The sequence below is a fragment of the Pithys albifrons genome, chromosome 28 (assembly GCF_047495875.1).
Source record: "Pithys albifrons albifrons isolate INPA30051 chromosome 28, PitAlb_v1, whole genome shotgun sequence".
NCBI lineage: Eukaryota > Metazoa > Chordata > Aves > Passeriformes > Thamnophilidae > Pithys > Pithys albifrons.
This window is the reverse complement of record NC_092485.1, coordinates 1740039-1758292: the sequence shown is the minus strand read 5'-3', so window position 1 is coordinate 1758292 and position 18254 is coordinate 1740039. Positions and strand designations below refer to the sequence as shown.

The following is an 18254-nucleotide window of genomic DNA, read 5'->3' as shown; positions in this document are numbered from 1 at the left end:
ATTCCCAGTGCTGGTCTGCTTCACCCTGGGTGCCACCTTGTCTAGTGGAAGGTGTCCCTGCCCATAGTAGGGGGTGGAATGGTATCATCTTTAAGATCCCTTCCAGCCAAACCATTTCATGATTTTGTGAGTCTATTAATGGCTTTTTGGTGCTCTTTGATTGCTATCAAGGGCATGTTTTTGTAGCACCTGATAACCTCATCCTGGTAGATGTTACCAACGTGCTGGGTGCTGTGCTAACACAGCCCAGGAAGCCAGGGAGTCTCTGGCAAGTCAAAACACTGAGGGCAGCCCTCCCAGTCCCTGCTATTCCACCACTCCCCCATCCTCCTCCCTGCTGTCCTCAGGCTGATGAGGGTCCTGAGAGAGGAGAAGTTTCACCATCACAGCCCAGGTTTGCTGCCAACACCATGTCCAAAGCACTGCAAAGAGTTCCATTCCCAGACTTGCTATCCCAGATGTTCCCAGGAAAACCAGGGAAAGTCCAGCCTTCCAGGCAGAGCAGATTCATGCCAAATGCCAAGGAAGTGCTGGCCCTCAAAGGATGGAGGTGCCAAGCTGCAGACTCAGAGCTGCTGTGGCCAGTGACTCGTCCTGGCCCTGGCAAGACTGTGGTCAGCTGTACACTGGGAGGACCTGGGTGCCATCAGGTGTCAAGTCTCAGCTCTTTCTTGTTCCAGCTGCCAATCTGGAAAGCTGGAGCCTACTCCCTGCTCATTCTGCAGCTGGGATTTTGGAAGGTCTCCACAGCTGGTTGTTTCTGCTGTGAAGTGAGGCTGATCCTGCCTTTGCTGTCTGCAGCTCTGACCTGCTCCACTGAACAAAATTCCCCCGTGCCAGATGCACGAGCCAGGGGCACATGGCCAGGACTTCAGTCTAGGCCAGTTCCTGGGAATATCAGCAAGATCATGGCAGGATGTGAATGGAGTGGAAGGGGACTTTTAGGAATTTCCCATCAAGTTTGCCAGCTTTGTCTGGATTCTACTAGTCCAGGAATGCTTGTGCTGGGGAGTAGAGATGGTGAGCTCCAAAAGGGTGACTCAGGCTGGATGTAACCCTGCAAGGAATAATCCTGATGCACATGATCCCATTCCCTTCCAGACCCCTTGAGCCCTGACAATGTGACCCTGAGCAGAGCAGACGAGCAGAGCTCCTTGCAGGCTCTCTGGAGCATCCCAGTGGGACACAGGGACTTCTACCTGGTGACGCTGCGAGAGGGAGAGGATGGTGTTCCAACAAGGAACATCTCCGTCGGCGGGGACAATGGTCATGTCACCTTCCATGGGCTGAGCCCTGGCAAGCAGTACTCTGTCCAGGTGACAGTGGTGGCAGGGCCATACCAGGCATCAGCCTGGAGTGCAGCAGCCTGGACAGGTGAGTGGGAAGTCCATGCATGTCCTTTGAGGCCATTCCTGCTGCCTGATGGAAGGGCTGGTGCCTGGAGGGAGGCTGGGGATGAGGAGGGGGATTGCAGCAGGGGCAGGGACAGGGCTGTGCACCTGTGGCATCTCAAGAATAAGTTGTGAGTCAGAGCAGCAAAATCTGCCTCCCCACAGTTCCTGGTGTGGGTGGGCTCAGAGGTCCTGGGCAGGTTTGGGCCAGCAAGTGTCAGGCACAAATCAAGAGCAGATCCTGCTCAGTAGCCTCTGGACTCAGGTTCAGCAGGTTCCAGGCAACTTCTTCCCTTCTCCTCACCACAGCTGGGTGGGAGGGTGGACAGGGAAGCACCACCAGCCCCCCACATCAGCATGTCCCTGTGCCCAGTCTCTCCTGGGTGACTTCTGGAGCCACAGCTGGTGCTGTCCCAGAGCTGTCACCCTGGGAAGGGACAATTGGAGCTGTACATAGTGTGGGGAGGCACCCACCCAGCCCATCATGCTGGGGGCACTAAGAGCTACTTCTGCAGCACCAGTTGGTCCTGTATGGGTTGGAGACAGCTGCAGTGTCACAGAATCACAGAACTGTTAGATTTGAAAGGGGTTTTTGGAGATCATCTAGTCCAACCCACCTGTCAAGACAGAGTCTGAAAAGCAAAAAACTCTTGTGAAAGCAATCTGTCTGCCTGATGCACTGCCCTGTGCTATTCTTGTCCCTTGCAGAGCCACTGGCACCATCTGGTGTGAGCCTGTCCAGCCAGGGCAGCCCCCACAGCCTGCTGGCCAGCTGGGAGGAGGCCATGGGGGAGGGCTATCTGCTGGCCCTCAGCCCTGCAGACCACCCTGTGAAGAACAGCTCCTTGCTCAGGGGTGTCACCAGCTTCACCTACGAGGGCCTCCACCCTGGGACCCTCTACACCTTTGAGGTCAGCACCGTGGCCGGCCCCTACACATCCTCACCCCAGTGCATCTCCAACTGGACATGTGAGTGCCACAGATCCCACGTTCCCACTGGATCTTGCCCTTCCCCATGAGGTTGTGCCTCAGGGCACGTGACACTGTGTGTCTTCTACAGCTTCATCCAATAACTAGGCAAAAGGCTCAGGAGGAGGCAAAGCTGCTGCTGAGTGTGTCTGGCCCTGCTCTCTTTCCCAATCACCAGGCACAGGGGTCAGCAGAGCCCAGTGCCCTCCTCACCCTCCTCCTTGGCCCACTCTCCTGTGGCACTGCTCAGGCTGCCTCTGCCTTCAGCCACCTCTCCACCACCCAGCAGTCCTCTCTCTGTGCCAGTCTGAACTCTGTGCTGGCCCAGTCCCTGCCAAACTGGTGGGTGGGTGTCAGCAGGGATCACAGTGGTCAAAGCACCTGGATGTGGCTTTTCCCATGGAAGGGGCTCCTGCCCCAGCACATTTGGGGTTACTCTTCTGCCAGGTGACTCCAGACCTTTCCTTTTCTAGACCCTCTGCCCCCTGAGCAGCTGACCCTCAGCAATGGGGGTCACAGCACCTCTCTGCAAGCCTCCTGGAGAGCAGCTTCCTCTGGCAGCACTGGCTACACAGGAACCCTCTTGGAAACCAAGTCCCAGAAGTGGGTCAGAAATGTGACTGTGGGGAATGACTGGACAAATGTCACCTTGGAGGGCCTGGTCCCTGGGCGACAGTACTCACTGGAGTTGGCTGCTATGGCTGGACCTTACAGATCCCCTGTGCAATCAGCCACAGACTGGACATGTGAGTGTGACTGCAAATTGCAGCCATGGCCTGCCCACGAGAGGGTGAGCCATGTGTGGGAGTGGGGGAACCAGGGGCAGGGGTGCATAGCCAGGCAGAGTGAGAGGACAACTGGAGCCACATGGATCCATGTTGGACATAAAAGGGTTTGCAGTGCAGGAGGAGCCAATCACTGAACAGAAGCCATTTCCAAATGTCACCCAGGGAGGAGGTGGGGACCTGCTTCTGAGTTTGCAGAGGAGTAGGAGCTCTGGTTGCTCTGGGGTTTTGATATGCCAGGGCTGACTCCTGACCTAACCCCACCATGGGCAGGCAGTGGAGGGTGCCCAGGACAAGTGTGTGCAGCCCCCAATCCACACCACAACCACCCCTCACTGCCTGGGTGTCTCTTCTCTCTCAGACCCCCTGGCTCCAGCTGGTGTGACCCTGACCAACACGCGGCGCCCACTGGGGCTCTCAGCCTTCTGGGACAAGGCTGCTGGTGATGTGGACCAGTTCCACCTCCAGCTCTACAGCAAGAGCCATGCAGCACAGAGGAACATCTCAGTGGGGCCAAACACCCACAACTTCACATTCCTGGGGCTGTCCCCTGGCACTCAGTACTTCCTGAAGGTGACCGTCCTCAGTGGTCCATACAGATCCTCATCACACTTTGCCACTGAGTGGACATGTGAGTGAGAAGCATCCTCAGTCTCCTGCAGGGATGGGACATCCTGGCACAGCCTGCAAGACTAGCAGTGACAGGGGATTGTCTGGGTGGAGGGAGGGCTTCACTGAGACCTGTGTGCTCCCTGTCCTGGGAATCATATGTCATATGTTATGTGCTGTGCACTGGCTGTTGGGGCCCCCAAACCCCTTTTCCCCAGCTTAGGTTTTCCCCAGTCAAGTTGAAACTTCTGCCTAGACCACTGGTGACCTTAAGGCCAGCTGGGGACTGGTGGGAGAGGGATGTGAGAGGGGAAGCACAGAGACCTGCATGGCCTTGCTGCTCTCTGTCCATGGAGCAAAACAGCCCTCTGGGAGCTGAGTGCTATCAGCACCTTCCTGCTGGTAGCACCCTGGGGACATGCACAGGCAGGTTACATGTCCGCCAGGAGAACAGAAGAGCTGGCAGTCAGCTGTCATCACTTCTCCTTCAGCCCTGTGCAGAGGTGCAGGCTGTGCCCTTTCTTCCCCAGATGGCTCCTCCACCACCTCACAGATCTCATGCTGTGTTTCCTCTAGATCCACTGTCTCTGGCCAATGTGAGTGTGCAGCCTGGTCGGACACCCCAGGAGCTGCACGTGAGCTGGGTGGAGTCCGGCGGTGGCAGAGACCACCTGGTGCAGCTTTCAGTGGCCGAGTCCCTGTCCATCATCAGGAACGTGTCTGTTCCCCGTGGAGTCACCCAGCTCGACCTGGAGGGGCTGGTGCCAGGGTCCCGCTACCGCGTGGAGATCATTTCTCAGGCTGGGCCTCATCGCATCTCCTCTCAGACTGCCATTGGCTACACTGGTAGAAATACAGCTCCCCTGTTCCCATTCCCTTTCCACCTCTGATACCCAGCCTGGCTTTGACCTGGCAAGGGGCTTAGGACAACTAGGAGGGTGCCAGGTCTGTTCTGCAGTAGAGCTCTGAGACTGTGACCCTGCAACCCCACTGGTGCTGGTCTCCTACTCAAGGTGTTGGCTCTTTTGTGGGACCATCCCTCATGCTGAGCCCTGCAGCCCAGGGGGTCATGCTGGGAGTCTTTGGGACAAGGGGGACTCAGGTTGTGGTGGTGATGCACTGTTGTCACCTGGGACACAGGGAACAGCTTTGATCTGGGAGAAACCTGCAGCCTTTAGACAGTGCCCGGGATGCCCACAGTCCTTCAGCTCCCAGCTTCATTCCCAACCTAGAGTCACTCCTGAGCAGCCCAGGTTTGTCCCAGTGACCTTGTTTCTCTCCCACAGTCCCACTTCCTCCTCGTTCCCTGTCTGCCAGCCCTGTCAGGACTGCCTGGGCACTGGCTGTGCACTGGGAGGCTGCTCCTGGGCAGAGGGATGGATACCTGCTCAGCGTGCTCGAGAAGGGCTCTTCTGCACCACCAAGGAACCTGGAAACAGGGAAGGACAGCACTAATGTCACTGTGCCACAGCTGGAACCAGGAACATGCTACCTTGTGGGCATCTGGGCAGTGGCTGGACCCTACCGCTCCCTCCCCAAGAATGTCACCAGCTGCACAGGTCAGGATCCATGTCACCAACGAGTGGTGGGGGTGGGAGCACTGAGAGGAGCTCTGGAATGGCATGAGATCAATTTCGGCACCCAGGGAGGGGAAGCGATGGGAGGAGAGGGGAGAGTGGAGCGAGGAGGGCCTGTTTCCTGGTGAAGCTGGACTGTATTCACATCCTGTCTCACAGCCTCTTAGAACTGGATCTTTTCTCTCCAGCTCATGTCTGTTTTTCCTCACAGTTCCTGCTGCACCAACAAACCTGAGCCTTACGAACCCAGGCAGCTCTTCAGAGCTTTACACATCCTGGAACAAGCCCCCTGGCAAGAGGGACCACTACCATGTTACTCTGTATCGCCTCAGCACCCAGAGCAGGGTTCAGGTCCAGACTTTGAGTCCAGATGCCCAGAACATGACCTGGACCCACCTGGAGGCAGGCAGCAGATTTGCTGTGCAGGTCACTGCTGTGAAAGGCTCGTTAGAAGCCTCTTCCATCAATGTCACCCAATGGACATGTGAGTTGGATTGGTTGGGTTAGGAATAGTGCCCCAGTGTGCCCCAGAGCCTCCCTCCACCTGGTCCTTGCAGGGCACTCACCACCATCTTCCCCAACCCAAACCATCCCCAATGTGCCCCAGAGCCTCCACCTGTGCTTTCCAGAGCACTCAATGCCACCTTCTCCATCCCAAGCCATTCACACTGTGCCCACAGTTTCTGTGTAATGGTTTCACCCTTCTGCTCACTGTCCTTGCTCCACCCCCAGCCTAGAGCCAATCCTCCCATCCACCTCAGAGGCTCAGGGTATCTCCCCTGTCACATCCAGCTGCAGACTCCAGGGATACTGCACTCAGAGCCATGTGCCCTGCCTGCCAGTTTGTGCCCAGCCTTCTCTCCAGAGCCTCCCTGCCTGGTGGCTGCTGGGAGCTGGAGCCCAGCATTGCTGCAGCAGAAGGAACCCCAGGCAGAACAGTCTACTCTCAGTGCTGGGCATGAGTGGTGGCACACAAGGGCTGACTGTCTCCCTGTTGCTTTCCAGATCCCTTGGCCCCTGCCAACCTCACCCTGGGCAGCCCCTCGGCCTCGGCACTATGGGCCTCCTGGGCAGCAGCAGGGCGAGGGGCAGAAGGCTTCGTGGTGGATGTCTATGACACAGCCTCTGGCACTCACGTTGGGCACACGGCGCTGGGCGGCAATGCCAGGAGTCACATCTTCAGGAGCCTGAGCCCTGGCACCCTCTACAGCGTGACAGTGAGGGCCACAGCGGGGCCCTTCCACGCCAGCACTGCCAACCTCACCCACTGCACACGTGAGTGTGTTGCTCTCCTTGCAGCCATCACACCTCCCCTTCCCAGTTCAATCAGAGGCTACACTGGTGAGCCCTCCTGCCTTCCTCCATGCAAGCACCCAGTGCTTATTCTCTGCTGGATGTAGCATGAGGAGTCTGTCCATGACCCTGTTCCACCCCCATCCCTGGTAACCACCCACAGCAATCCACAGTCTCAGACAGCTACCAGGGAGGAGGCATCTGCCACAGAGTCAAGGGCACAGCCAGCCTGTGGGATCTCATGGAGCTGACCCAGCTCCTGTCCCATGGGGCTTCATGGAGCTGACCCAGCCCCCACAGTGCAGCCTTGGCACAGACATGGAGCATTTCCTTTCCCTCAGCCCAGATGTGGCTCCTGGCAGTGACTTGTGTTTCCTCCCCAGGTCCGATGCCCCCAGCCACTGTGCACTGGCTGAGCATGGGGCACCCCGACAGGCTGAGCGTGGCCTGGGCAGCTGCAGCTGGGGGCAGAGATGGGTACACACTGACCCTGTACCACGCACAGCTGGGCACTGTGGCAGCTACAGTCTCACTGAGGAGAGACACCCACAATTTCACCTTCACGGGACTGGCCCCAGGACACAAGTACTCCCTGGAAGCCAGTGCCACAGCTGGACTGTACCAGGCAGCAGCACCCAAACTCAGTGGCTGGACACGTGAGTGACTGGAGCAGCATCCTCTGCAGAGGGGTGGGAGATGTTGCACTGTTGTGTGGTCCATAGGAGAGCTGGGAGGTTCACTGGAGACCTGGTGCCTTTGGAGATGTGCGCAGGTGTGACACGCAGCAGTTAGAGCAGGGGCACACTGTTACCCTCATGGCACTTGGATGTTCAGCAGTGGGCTTGCACAAGCTGATGATATGGGCTTGACATGCTGATGACACACAGGGCTGCCCAGCTGTGCCTGTGCAGGGACAGCCATCACCTGCCTGTGCTCACCCATCTCCATGTGCACAGGAGCACAGGAGTGTGCAGGTGACCTGTACTCTACCTGCACACAAACCACTCAGTGAGTCTCCAGCAGGTAGAAACCACATTATCATAAAGTTTCATTAAATGAATTAGTGTAGTACAAGAGACCTCCCAGGAGAATGGGTCCTTGCTCTGGAAAGGGGCTAATCCAGCACTTGTCCCCACCCAGAAAGATTTCAGGGCTGGGCAGAGTACAGAGGCTGTGCCAGCACTGCCTGGGCCCTGCACTCCCCGTGGGTGTGGGAGCACAGGTGTGCACACAGCAGGGCTGAAGGCATTCCTGCCAGGCTGGGGGGTGAGGGTGACCTGGATGAGGAAGGGTTGGCATATGAGGGACCAGTGAGGGTGAGCATTGTTAAAGCTGAGGTGGGATGGGGACAGAAAAGAGAACTTTGCAAGGATGAGGAGGACAGAAAAGAGAACTAAGAGAACTAACTACCTGAAAGGATGTTGTAGCCGGGTGGGGAATGGTCTCTTCTCTCAGGCAACCAACAGTAGGACAAGAGGGCACAGCTCAAGCTCCGCCAGGGGAAGTTTAGGTTGGATATCAGAAAGAAATTCTTTCCAGAGAGAGTAATCAGGCATTGGAATGGCCTGCCCAGGGAGGTGGTGGCTTCTCCAACCCTGGAGGATTTTAAACTGAGACTGGACATGGCACTGAGTGCCATGATCTGGTAATCAAAGGGGTTGGATGAAGGGTTGGACTTGATGATCTCGGAGTTCTCTTCCAACCCAACTGATTCTATGATTCTGTGATTCTATGAAGTGAAGATGAGGAGGCACATGCCCGAGGGGATCTCTTAGTCCTTGCCCTCAGGGAGCACTTGTCCTTCTGTACAATGTCACATCAAGTGTCTATTTTCTCCTGCATGGGGTCCCGTCCCTAACCTCAGCTCTGGTGGCTCCCCAGGTCCACTGCCCCCCACTGCCGTGCGCCTGCTGAGCACGGGGCACCCCGACAGGCTGAGTGCGGGCTGGGGGGCTGCGCCCGGGGGCCGGGACAGCTACACCCTGACCCTGTACCATGCCCAGCTGGGCACCGTGGCAGCCACAGCCTCGCTTGAGAGAGACACCCACAACTTCACCTTCAGGGGACTGGCTCCAGGAAGCAAATACATACTGGAGGTGGCATCTGTGGCTGGGTCCTTCAGGACACCCGCAGGGAATGTCAGCAACTGGACATGTGAGTACCCTGTTTGAGGGATGTGTGCCATGCTGAGCAGTCATGAAAGCTCTTGGCAAAGAACACTGACCTGGGGCATGTCAGTGCCGTGGTGCTGAGCAGAGCTCTGGCCAAACTTATCACCAGCTTCACCATCCTGGGTGAGGGCAGCTGGGGCTCCAGAGCCACATGGCAGGGGAGAGACACAAAGGAGTGAGCATCAGTTGGGGCATTCACCTTCCCCTCTCCTGTAGCTGGCTGCATGTTCCCTCCTCAGCCCTCCCCAGCTGGGACAGGGCTGTGCCTGCTCAGACAGGCACAGAGAAGCTTACAGAAGCCTTAAGCTGCCTCCAGCGTGGAGACTGAGTGCCCTGTCCAGTGTGGGGCATCCCTTCTGATGGCACTGCCAAGAGACCCAGGCAATGTCCTCAGCCTTTTGCTGATGTGTCTCCATCCTGTCTCTCCAGACCCTTTGGCACCCCGTAACGTGCACATGACGAACCAGGGGTATCCCAACAGGCTGAGCACGTCCTGGCGAGCCGAACCCCAAGGGCAAGACAGTTACAGGCTCCTCCTGTACCATTCAGGATCAGGTATCTTGGCAGCCAATGTCTCTGTTGGGAAAGGCACCAGCAAATTCACCTTTTCTGGCCTGGCTCCAGGACACAAATACCTGCTGGAAGTGATGTCTGTGGCAGGGCCCTACACAGCCTCTGCAGGGAACATCAGTGACTGGACAAGTAAGTGTCAAAGCCAGAAGTCCTGCATCATGCACGAGGCTCAGCCTTCCCAGCTGGGTGGGCTCAGCACCTGGAGGGGGAAGGGGCAGGGAGATGGACAGGACTGCTGCCTGGGAGCTGTAGGTAGGATTAGAGGATGGTTTGGGTTGGAAGGGACCTTCTAAAGGCCATTTAATCCAACCCCCCTGCTTCTGGCAGGGACGTCTTCAACTAGGCCAGGTTGCTCAAAGAACCATCTGACCAGACCTTGAATATTTCCAGTGATGGAACGGGATGGGATGGGATGTACCACCACAGAATGGGATCATGGGCTGGGCAAGGCACTGGTGGAGCTGAGAGTCAGGCAGAGAGACTGGCAGCTGTCACTGCTGTTTCAGGAGGCACACTCTGGCCTGTGGCCCCACTGGCTCCTCTGGGCATAAGTGGTTGAAAAAGAGCATGGGCTCCCATTGCAGTCCAGCTGCTCTTCAATGACACCCAGAGCCTGGGAGACCACGAGACCTCCCAGCCAGGGTGTACCCTCCCCACTGCCTTTCTCCCAAGCACTCAGAAAATTCCTGGCATTGGGAATCAAGGGAAGATGGGCATTTTTTTCTTTTTAAGGAATGTGGAAATTGCAGATAAGCACAATAAGCCTTTTCATGTGCTTGCCCCCACAGTCCCTGCACTTTGCTTGGGGAATCCAGCGGTCCCTGCTCCCACGCTCAGCCATCCCCTGGCAGAGTGCTGGGAGTCATGTGCAGAGCCCTTTGGGCAAGTCTCTAATGGAACTTGCTAATTAGCTGGAAGAAGAGCCCATCCCCTCACACTCCTCACTCTGCATGTCCTCCAGCTGCCATTTAAACATCATTTTTGGCAACCAGCAGCAGCGGGAATGTTATTACTGAGCATGTGGAGTCTCCTTGTGTGTCACCCATCTCCTGTTTGTGTCTCTGTAGGATGGAGGAGAGCACATGCATGCCAGTAACTCTCCCTGGTGTGGTTTTCGTTGTAGCCCCCTCAGTTCCCCAAAATCTCTCAGCGGTGGCTGAAGGGAACAACACGATGCTTGTCTCCTGGGGCAGTGTGTCTGGACAGCAGGACGACTGCCAGCTGTGGCTGCGGGACCCCCGGAATGGCTCATTGCCCTGGCGGCACTCCCTGGGCAGAGGGCAAGTCCAGCACCTCCTCCAGGGGCTGATCCCAGGCAGGAACTACTCTGTGTCCTTGAGCTGCGTGGCTGGGCCGTACTGGAGCAGCACCAAGCCCTTGGCAGTGCCAGTGGGTGGGTACACATTGCCATGGGGAGGGAGCAGGGCAGGTTGGAAGGGGGAGAAACAGGGGGGTGGCCTCAAGACTGGATCAGCCCTTGGGTTCCAACAGAGTTTGGGAAGAGTTTATGGTGGGAGATAAGGACAGCCAGCAAGATGACCTTCTGGTAGCCATTGGTTCCCTAAGCTTAACCCCATGACAGAGATCTCCCATCTCCTGGCTACCTGAGAAGCAAAACAGACTCTGCAGAGATCTCCACTGGTTGACTTCTGTAAGACATCAGCTCAGGCCCTGACCCATTCACACTGTTCTGTGGCCCATGGCACAGCAGGCTCACAGGTTGCAGGTGTCCAGCTCTACTCCTCTCACTGACCTTGGGAGCAGATACCAGTGTGGGTCTGGGTTGGCACCAGGGCAGAAGCTGGAATTTCTCTGACCCAGTGAGTCCAGAGCCTGCCCTGTCTCCTTTGCAGAACCAAACCCAGTGGAGGATGTGCAATGCCTATCACAGTCAAGGAGCCTTTACGTGAACTGGACAAGCTCTCCTGGAGATGTGGTGGCTTATGAGGTGGTGACAGAGAGACTCTCTGATGGACCTCCCACCTCCAAGTATGTCATGAGCATCCCTGCAAGCGAGGCCAGTCTGGAGGGGCTGGAGCCCAACTCCTCCTACCAAATCGTTGTGAGCACCGTGGGCATGAACACACTGAGGAGCCAGGCTGTGACTCTGCTCTGCAGCACAGCAGTGGAGGGTGAGTCTCCTTCTTTCCCACAACCCAGAAGAAGACACCTAGTGTTGCTAATTAGACCTGGGGACTCTTTGAGGTGCCTGTGAGCCCCCACGTGGTCCTGCACTGACCTGCAGTGTTTCTGGTCTCTGGCACAGGCTGAGCAATGTGTGGTGGGACTGTGGAAGCAGGGACACACTAACAGGCTGTACTTGCTGGTTCCTCTTGCAGCCTTGCCCCCACCCCTGCGTGCAGAGCTCTTCCAGGTGGAATCCAGCTCCACAGTCATCATTTCACCCGACCTGTTCAGCGAGGAGAATGGCCAGATTGAGTATTACGGTGTCATTGCTACCACCAATGACTCATGTAAGCGTCCCTGCGCGTCCCAGTCTGTCGTGGCTCCCTGGAGGGCAGCAGCTCCCCTGGATGTCACTTTGGGACTGCCACTGTCACGCTCTATGTTCCCCTCCAGTGCTGAGGCCCACCCAGGAGATCATGTCCAGCACGTGGTATGACCACTATTATGGGAGAGAGGACTCCTACCTGGCAGTGCTCATCCCCAATCCCTTCCACCAGAGGAGCTCCCCAGACATCTGGCGAGTGCCAGTGGGAACAGAGGAGTGTGGCCAGTCCAGGGCAACATGCAATGGGAAGCTGAAGGCCAACAAACAGTACAGGTGAGAGGGCAGGACTTACTTCTTCACTCTTCAGCCTCATGTCTGGGGGGACAGGGAGGGGACAGCTGGGGTTGGAGAGGGGACAGCTGGACACAAACCTCAGACTGAGTCTGTCAACAGTCTCAAAGGGACCTAAACAACAGCACAACCACACCCAGGCACTGCCAAGCCAGGCTGAGGTTCTACAACTGCCCTCCCTGCTTCTCAATTTTCACTCCAACATGGACCTTCTGTGGAGGAGCAGCTCACTCAGGACCATCAGGCTGTCAGTAGTTCACCTACCATGAGTCAACAACATGTACTTAACCGTCCAGTTGCTCAGGACTACAAGATCCTTTTGCAAATCTTTACACTTTTCTTTCAGTCTGGCTGCCCTGAACAACCTGAATGTCCTCATTACAAACACCACTCAACCTAAATATCCTAAATAGCCAACCTAAATATTCTCAGTACACGCAACACTCAACCTAAATACCTGAATATCCTCAGCAGACTGTGCTGCTCTCCTAGTTAATGATTCTGAGGGTGGTGAAAATCTGACAGCCCATCCCTACTCAGAAATTCTGCCCTTGTTTCATGTCTTTCAGTGAGTTCTTTAACCACAAGCCCTCATCTTTCATGCCATGGCATCTGCAGGCTCACTTTCCAAGAAGGTCTGTGCCCTGGCAGCTGCCAGAGGGGACCCACACACAGCTCTGCACGCTCTTGGCTGCTAAAATCCAAAGCTGCCTTTGAAAGCCTTGGCTTGCATTTGGTGCACAAGAAAACCTGCCCTTCCAAGGCACCTGCTCAGAAGGAAGTCAGTTCTACAGAGCTGTGGGGATTGATGTGCCCACTGCCAGGAGGGGGTTGAGGGGCAGATCTGCACAGACAAGAGGATGTACCAGCCACTTTTGAGTGTGTAAGGAGGGATCTGGGTCAGGGCTCAGCCCTCCCAGCTGGGATGCCCCTGTTTCAAACAGAGCTCAGCTCTTTCCAGTCAACCCAGTTAATCAGTTGACATGAACTAAGTGTTTTTCCTCATTTGTGTCCTAGAAGAGACCAGACACTTGTCTCTTCAGATAACACTTCAGAGAAGAGCTGCTTCCCATTTGTGCTTCCTGGACATCTTCTCGTGTTCTCCCAAGTGCAACAAACTTGTACAAGAGACAGAAAGGGGAGGAAAGACCATTTCCACATATCCCCTACATTCATAACAGACAATCAGCTCATTCCAATTCAGCATTTCAGGCAGTGGTCCTGCCCCCCAGGTCCTCCCTGCTGCTTGCTGGGTGCTGTGCTTGGCTCAGGCTGCCCCTGACACTGGACTCTGCTTCTCCCCAGGTTCAGCATTGCTGCCTTCACCAAATATGACCCAGTGGCCCCTGCAGTGACATTCACCATGTTCTCAGGTAAGATGGAGAATGGTCTTCAGGTCTTCCCTACCTGCCTGTGAGGATTAGAAGCAATGAACACCCTGGCAGTGCCCACACAGAGGGAGCTCATAGGCTGTAGAAAATACAAAAAAGAGAATAAATGCAGCCATATATCATGGAACCATAGAGTGGTTTGGGTTGAAAGGGATCTTAAACTTCATCTCATTCCACCCCCTGTCATGGGCAGGGACAGCTTCCACTATCCCAGGTTGCTCCAAACCCTGTCCAGCCTGGCCTTGGACACTTCCAGAGATGGGGCAGCCACAGCTTCTCTGGGAAATGTTTGCCAGGGCCTGCCCACCCTTATTGTAAAAAAACTTCTTTACTGACTCTTACTTCTGTCTGTACTCTGTTTAATTCCAGCTGCTGGATCTGGTGCAGATACAACTCCACTCTCAATGCCAATAATCGCTGGAATCATTGTGGGGTTTGTCCTGACACTTGCAGCTATTTTTGCTGTGGTTTACTGGAGACAGCTCAGAGCAAAGAGGTGAGAATGAGCCATGTCCTACCTGCTGAGTGCAGGCTGAGATACCCAACCTTCAGTGCCAAGCCTGGAGGAGACCATGGAGAGGGTTTAAAAAACCATTTAGACAGAGCAGGATGTGGGCTGGTGGAGTTGTGCCTGGCAAGCTCAGAAGCCAAAGGCAGAGGGGAAAGGGGAGCTGCCCATGTGCATGGCATGGCTGCCATGAGCCCCAAGATCCAGTGGCACACAGACCTTCATGGCATCATCCCTGTGCTGCAGGGCAAAGTAACAGCTCCTGTGCTCTCATTCCAGAACCATGAAGAGCAGCCTGCCCCAGGAAATGGTGACCTATAGCTTGAGGTGAGTGCTGGAGTCTGCCCTCTGTGTGTCCCCACTGCAGTTCCCACAGTCCTTCACCTACTTCCTTTTTCATGCTTGGACTCAGGACAAATCCAGCTGTCTCCTCTCCTTCAGTGATTTCATAAACCAGTCTTTCCCAAGTGCAGTGTTTGTTGCCCACCTCCACTCCAAGTCCATGCATTGTCCACATCTCCTCCCTGAGTCTTCTGCAGCAGAAGTATATCCTCATCACCCTGAAATCCTTCCCCATATTTACACTGCTGGACCCTCTTCCCTGGGCAATGACATGGGCTATGAACCATCCCTGGGTACCACAGGTCTCAGGGCTGGGCTGTCTCAGTGGCATCTCACTGGCCAGCCAGACTTCCCAGAGCTAAGACAGGTTTTCCTCTGGACGTCATTTCCTGCAGGAATGTCCACCGGCCAGTTCCCCTGCAGAACTTCAAGCAGTACTATGAGATGAAGACAGCAAGTGCCAGCCACGCCTTTTTCCAGGAATTTGAGGTGAGATGAGGCTCCTTGTAGAGGTGACACTTGACTTCCCCCCTCGGTTGCTCATGCTGTTGGATGTGCAGTATTGAGTGATATTCTCCAGGCACAGTCACCCATCTCTAACAATCCAGCCACCCTGTGAGGCAGCCATGGAGGCCAAAGATTGGATGGACCAAGTGATCAGGCAGTTCCTTTGCTCAAAACCTATTTTATTCAAGTTCTGGTCAAAGTGTGGGGTGAACTGGGGTAGAGCAAAGGGCCCCAGCCCTGACTGGAGGTGAAGATGAAGGGGTGGCAGTGAGATCCACCCTGACAGTGTTAGAAAAGAGCCTGCAGCCAAAGGGAGGGTGGAGCAGCACTCTCAGACCTCCAGGGCCAGGCTGTGAGCTTCACCTAGGGCTGCCTTCCCTGGCTCCCACTGCCAATGTCTGCAGGCTCTGGACTGTTATGCTGCTACACCTTTGAAATTCCAATCAGCAGTTTCAAACCCTTCTCAGATCACCCTTCCCAGGCCCTCCTGAGTGAGGACAGGGGCAGAAGCAGATGCAGCATAAGATATTTCTTTTTGCTCAGCAGAAAATCCTTTGATTTAGATTCCTGAAGGGTTTTTTCCCCTCCAGTACTTGTTCTTGGGCTTTTCTTTAAATATAAATAGTGTTAAAAAAGGCCATAATGGCCCAGAGGGCACAGGCCACATGGAGGGAGTAGTGGAGCATTTGCTGTGTGTGGATAATCCTCTTTACATGCCAGGCAGAGCCTCTGGCCACAAGCAGGGAGCTGAGCTGAGCAGGAGCTCTCCAGAGCAACATCTGTTCTTACCTTTTCCCATCCTACAGGAGCTGAAGGAAGTTGGGAAGGAGCAGTCAAAGGTGGAGGCTGAACTACCAGCAAACGTCTCCAAGAACAGATATCCCCACGTGCTGCCCTGTAAGTGCTGCCTCCTCCCTCCTCCCCAGCACCCAGGCTGGGAGCTCACAGTGCAGTGCACAAGGACAGGCTCACCCTGAGGCACTGCAGGGTTCAGTGTCTGGAAAGAGAAGGACTCTTGAAATGGCCCTTCCTGATGGAGACTGGAGGCTTAATGGTTGGGCCACCATCCTCCTCAGCTCCTCCAGTGGGCTGCAGGGGGAGCCCAGCTCAGGATGGGTCCCAGCTGGAGACTCCTGGAGGTCCATGAGTGTCTCCTGGCTTCACTGATGAGCCTCATAGAATCATAGAATCGTAGAATTATAGAATTGATTGGGTTGGAAAAGACCTCCAAGATCATCAAGTCCAACCCTTGGGCCAAGCCCAGTCCCTTTACCAGATCCTGGCACTCAGTGCCACGGCCAAGCTCAGGTTAAAAACCTCCAGGATGACACCAGCTCTGCTTTCTGGTCCCCTGGCAGCCCAGCTGGCAGGCAGTGCTCACCTTGCTGGGGAGAAGGTGCCCGGCTGAGCACAGAACGTCCCTGCTGGAGCTGCTGGAGCTTCCCCCACTGTGTTACTCAGGTGACAATGTCCTGGTGAAGGGCTGCCATGGGGGTTCACCTGTGTGTGGTCTCTTGCAGATGATCACTCACGGGTCAAGCTGAGCCAGCTGGGGGAAGATCCACACTCAGACTACATCAATGCCAACTTCATGCCCGTGAGTGCCCACTCACCTTCCCCACAGAGACATGCCAATGAGTCACAGACACCCTGCCTGGATGGAGGCAGAGTGACCCCCTCATGAGGGCTGGTGGGCACAAGCTGCTGGTGAAGGCTCAGCTGGCACAGGCAGTTGAGAACCTGGGGGTCAGGCAGAGATGTGCAGTTGCCCTTTAGCAGGGGTTGGTGGAGCCTGTCAGATGAGAAATGCTGTGATGCAGAGGTGTGAGTGTGGGGAGACTGGCAAGGCTCTCTCTTTTCTTCTTGAGGACTATCTATCCTCTTCCCTCCCTCACCTCCCAGCTTACTGTCCTGTCTGTCTGCCTGCTCTTTCTCCTTCTGGTCTGTGCAGCTGCATTTGAACAACCCTGGAGCTGAGCCCTCATCTCCCATCCAGGAGGTGTTCCCAGGTAACAGGCTGGGCACACAGCAATGCATGTGCTGGTGTGTGGATTCCAGGGCAGAGAAACACCCTGGGACCTTTGCATGCTCCTCCTACCCCCAGCAGTGAGTGGGAAGCACAGGGAAGACTCAGATCTGTCTTTCCCTGGTTAGGCCAAATGAGGAACTGCTTGGAGGGAAGTGGTCATTTCTTTATCCCAAATATGTGGGGAGCATGTGCTGGGCAGCACATGCTTTCTGTGAAATCAGCTGCTTCTGAGCTCAGCTGCCTGGGAACTGTGCCCTTGTGAGCTGAGGGCAATGGGAATTTCTCCCTCTAACCACAAAAGCAGAGCAGGCACTGACTGTCCAAGGGCAGGACCCACCTGCCTCAGCAACCTGCCAACTCCTCTTGCTCTTGTCTGCCTCTCACTCAGGGCTACACATCCCAGCAGGAGTTCATTGCCACCCAGGGGCCCCTGAAGAAAACCATAGAGGACTTCTGGAGGCTGGTGTGGGAGCAAAATGTCTGCAACATCATCATGCTGACAGTGTGCATGGAGAACGGGCGGGTAGGTCGGTGCCAGCCCCAGCCCAGCCCACACCTGTGGGGTGAGCTGAGCCCAGGGCTGGGTCCATTCCCTTCACAAAATCCCTGCTCTGATGTGGCTCCAGGGTGAGCACAGACCACACAGCTCCCCTGACAGGCACTTTGGGGGGACATCTGTGCAGCTCAGCCTTAGCTTGGGACAGGCAGGGCCAGAAGTGGAGCTTAGATAGGATTATGCCCATTACCCCCAGATATTTCTGCAGAATCTGAAATTGCTCATCCTTTGGATAAGCCACCTCACATAGACAATTCCTCCTATCTCCAGGGATGATGAGAACTACACAGGGTCTTTTCTGTGGAGGAGGCTGAGATCCAAACAAAGGGATGTTGGGCAAAAGCCATGAAAAACTCCAGTGTAGGGGGGAAGCACCTTTGTCTCCTCCCCAAGACCTGTCCTGGCTCCCTGCGCAGACGCACCCAGGGAGTCAGAAGGTCATCTGAGCCCTCAGTGGCCTCACTGGGACCCTGTCCTGCCTGTGCTCCAGGTCCTCTGTGATCATTACTGGCCATCAGAATCTGCCCCAGTCTCCTACGGGCAGGTGCAGGTCCACCTGCTGATGGAGAGCAGCTCTGAGGAGTGGACCATGCGTGAGTTCAAGCTGTGGCATGTGAGTACAGACTCAGGGGGGGTCATGGGGACCTGTCAGGGGCTGGAGGTCTTGCATGGGAGGCACTGGCATTCTGGCATCTCCCTGGTGGTGGTGGTGATGGTGGCATAACTTCCTTTCCCTGCCATTTGTGGGGC

At 55.7% G+C, this 18254-nt stretch overlaps 1 protein-coding gene across 2 annotated transcripts in view; it reads left to right on the top strand.

The window, feature by feature from the left end:
- LOC139683574 (receptor-type tyrosine-protein phosphatase V-like) overlaps window positions 1–18254 on the top strand; it is a 39131-nt gene that overhangs the window by 11380 nt on the left and 9497 nt on the right. For both annotated transcript variants that reach the window (XM_071578856.1, XM_071578857.1), the window contains 23 exons: window positions 1102–1374; window positions 2100–2360; window positions 2834–3106; window positions 3507–3776; window positions 4331–4600; window positions 5041–5313; window positions 5543–5815; window positions 6337–6606; window positions 7008–7280; window positions 8506–8778; window positions 9225–9497; window positions 10492–10761; window positions 11222–11500; window positions 11708–11842; window positions 11949–12153; window positions 13477–13544; window positions 13932–14058; window positions 14350–14397; window positions 14808–14901; window positions 15726–15816; window positions 16440–16516; window positions 17337–17471; window positions 17995–18117. In XM_071578856.1, coding sequence (XP_071434957.1) covers window positions 1102–1374; window positions 2100–2360; window positions 2834–3106; window positions 3507–3776; window positions 4331–4600; window positions 5041–5313; window positions 5543–5815; window positions 6337–6606; window positions 7008–7280; window positions 8506–8778; window positions 9225–9497; window positions 10492–10761; window positions 11222–11500; window positions 11708–11842; window positions 11949–12153; window positions 13477–13544; window positions 13932–14058; window positions 14350–14397; window positions 14808–14901; window positions 15726–15816; window positions 16440–16516; window positions 17337–17471; window positions 17995–18117 — 4634 coding nt within the window. The remainder of the gene's footprint in view (window positions 1–1101; window positions 1375–2099; window positions 2361–2833; window positions 3107–3506; window positions 3777–4330; window positions 4601–5040; window positions 5314–5542; window positions 5816–6336; window positions 6607–7007; window positions 7281–8505; window positions 8779–9224; window positions 9498–10491; window positions 10762–11221; window positions 11501–11707; window positions 11843–11948; window positions 12154–13476; window positions 13545–13931; window positions 14059–14349; window positions 14398–14807; window positions 14902–15725; window positions 15817–16439; window positions 16517–17336; window positions 17472–17994; window positions 18118–18254) is intronic.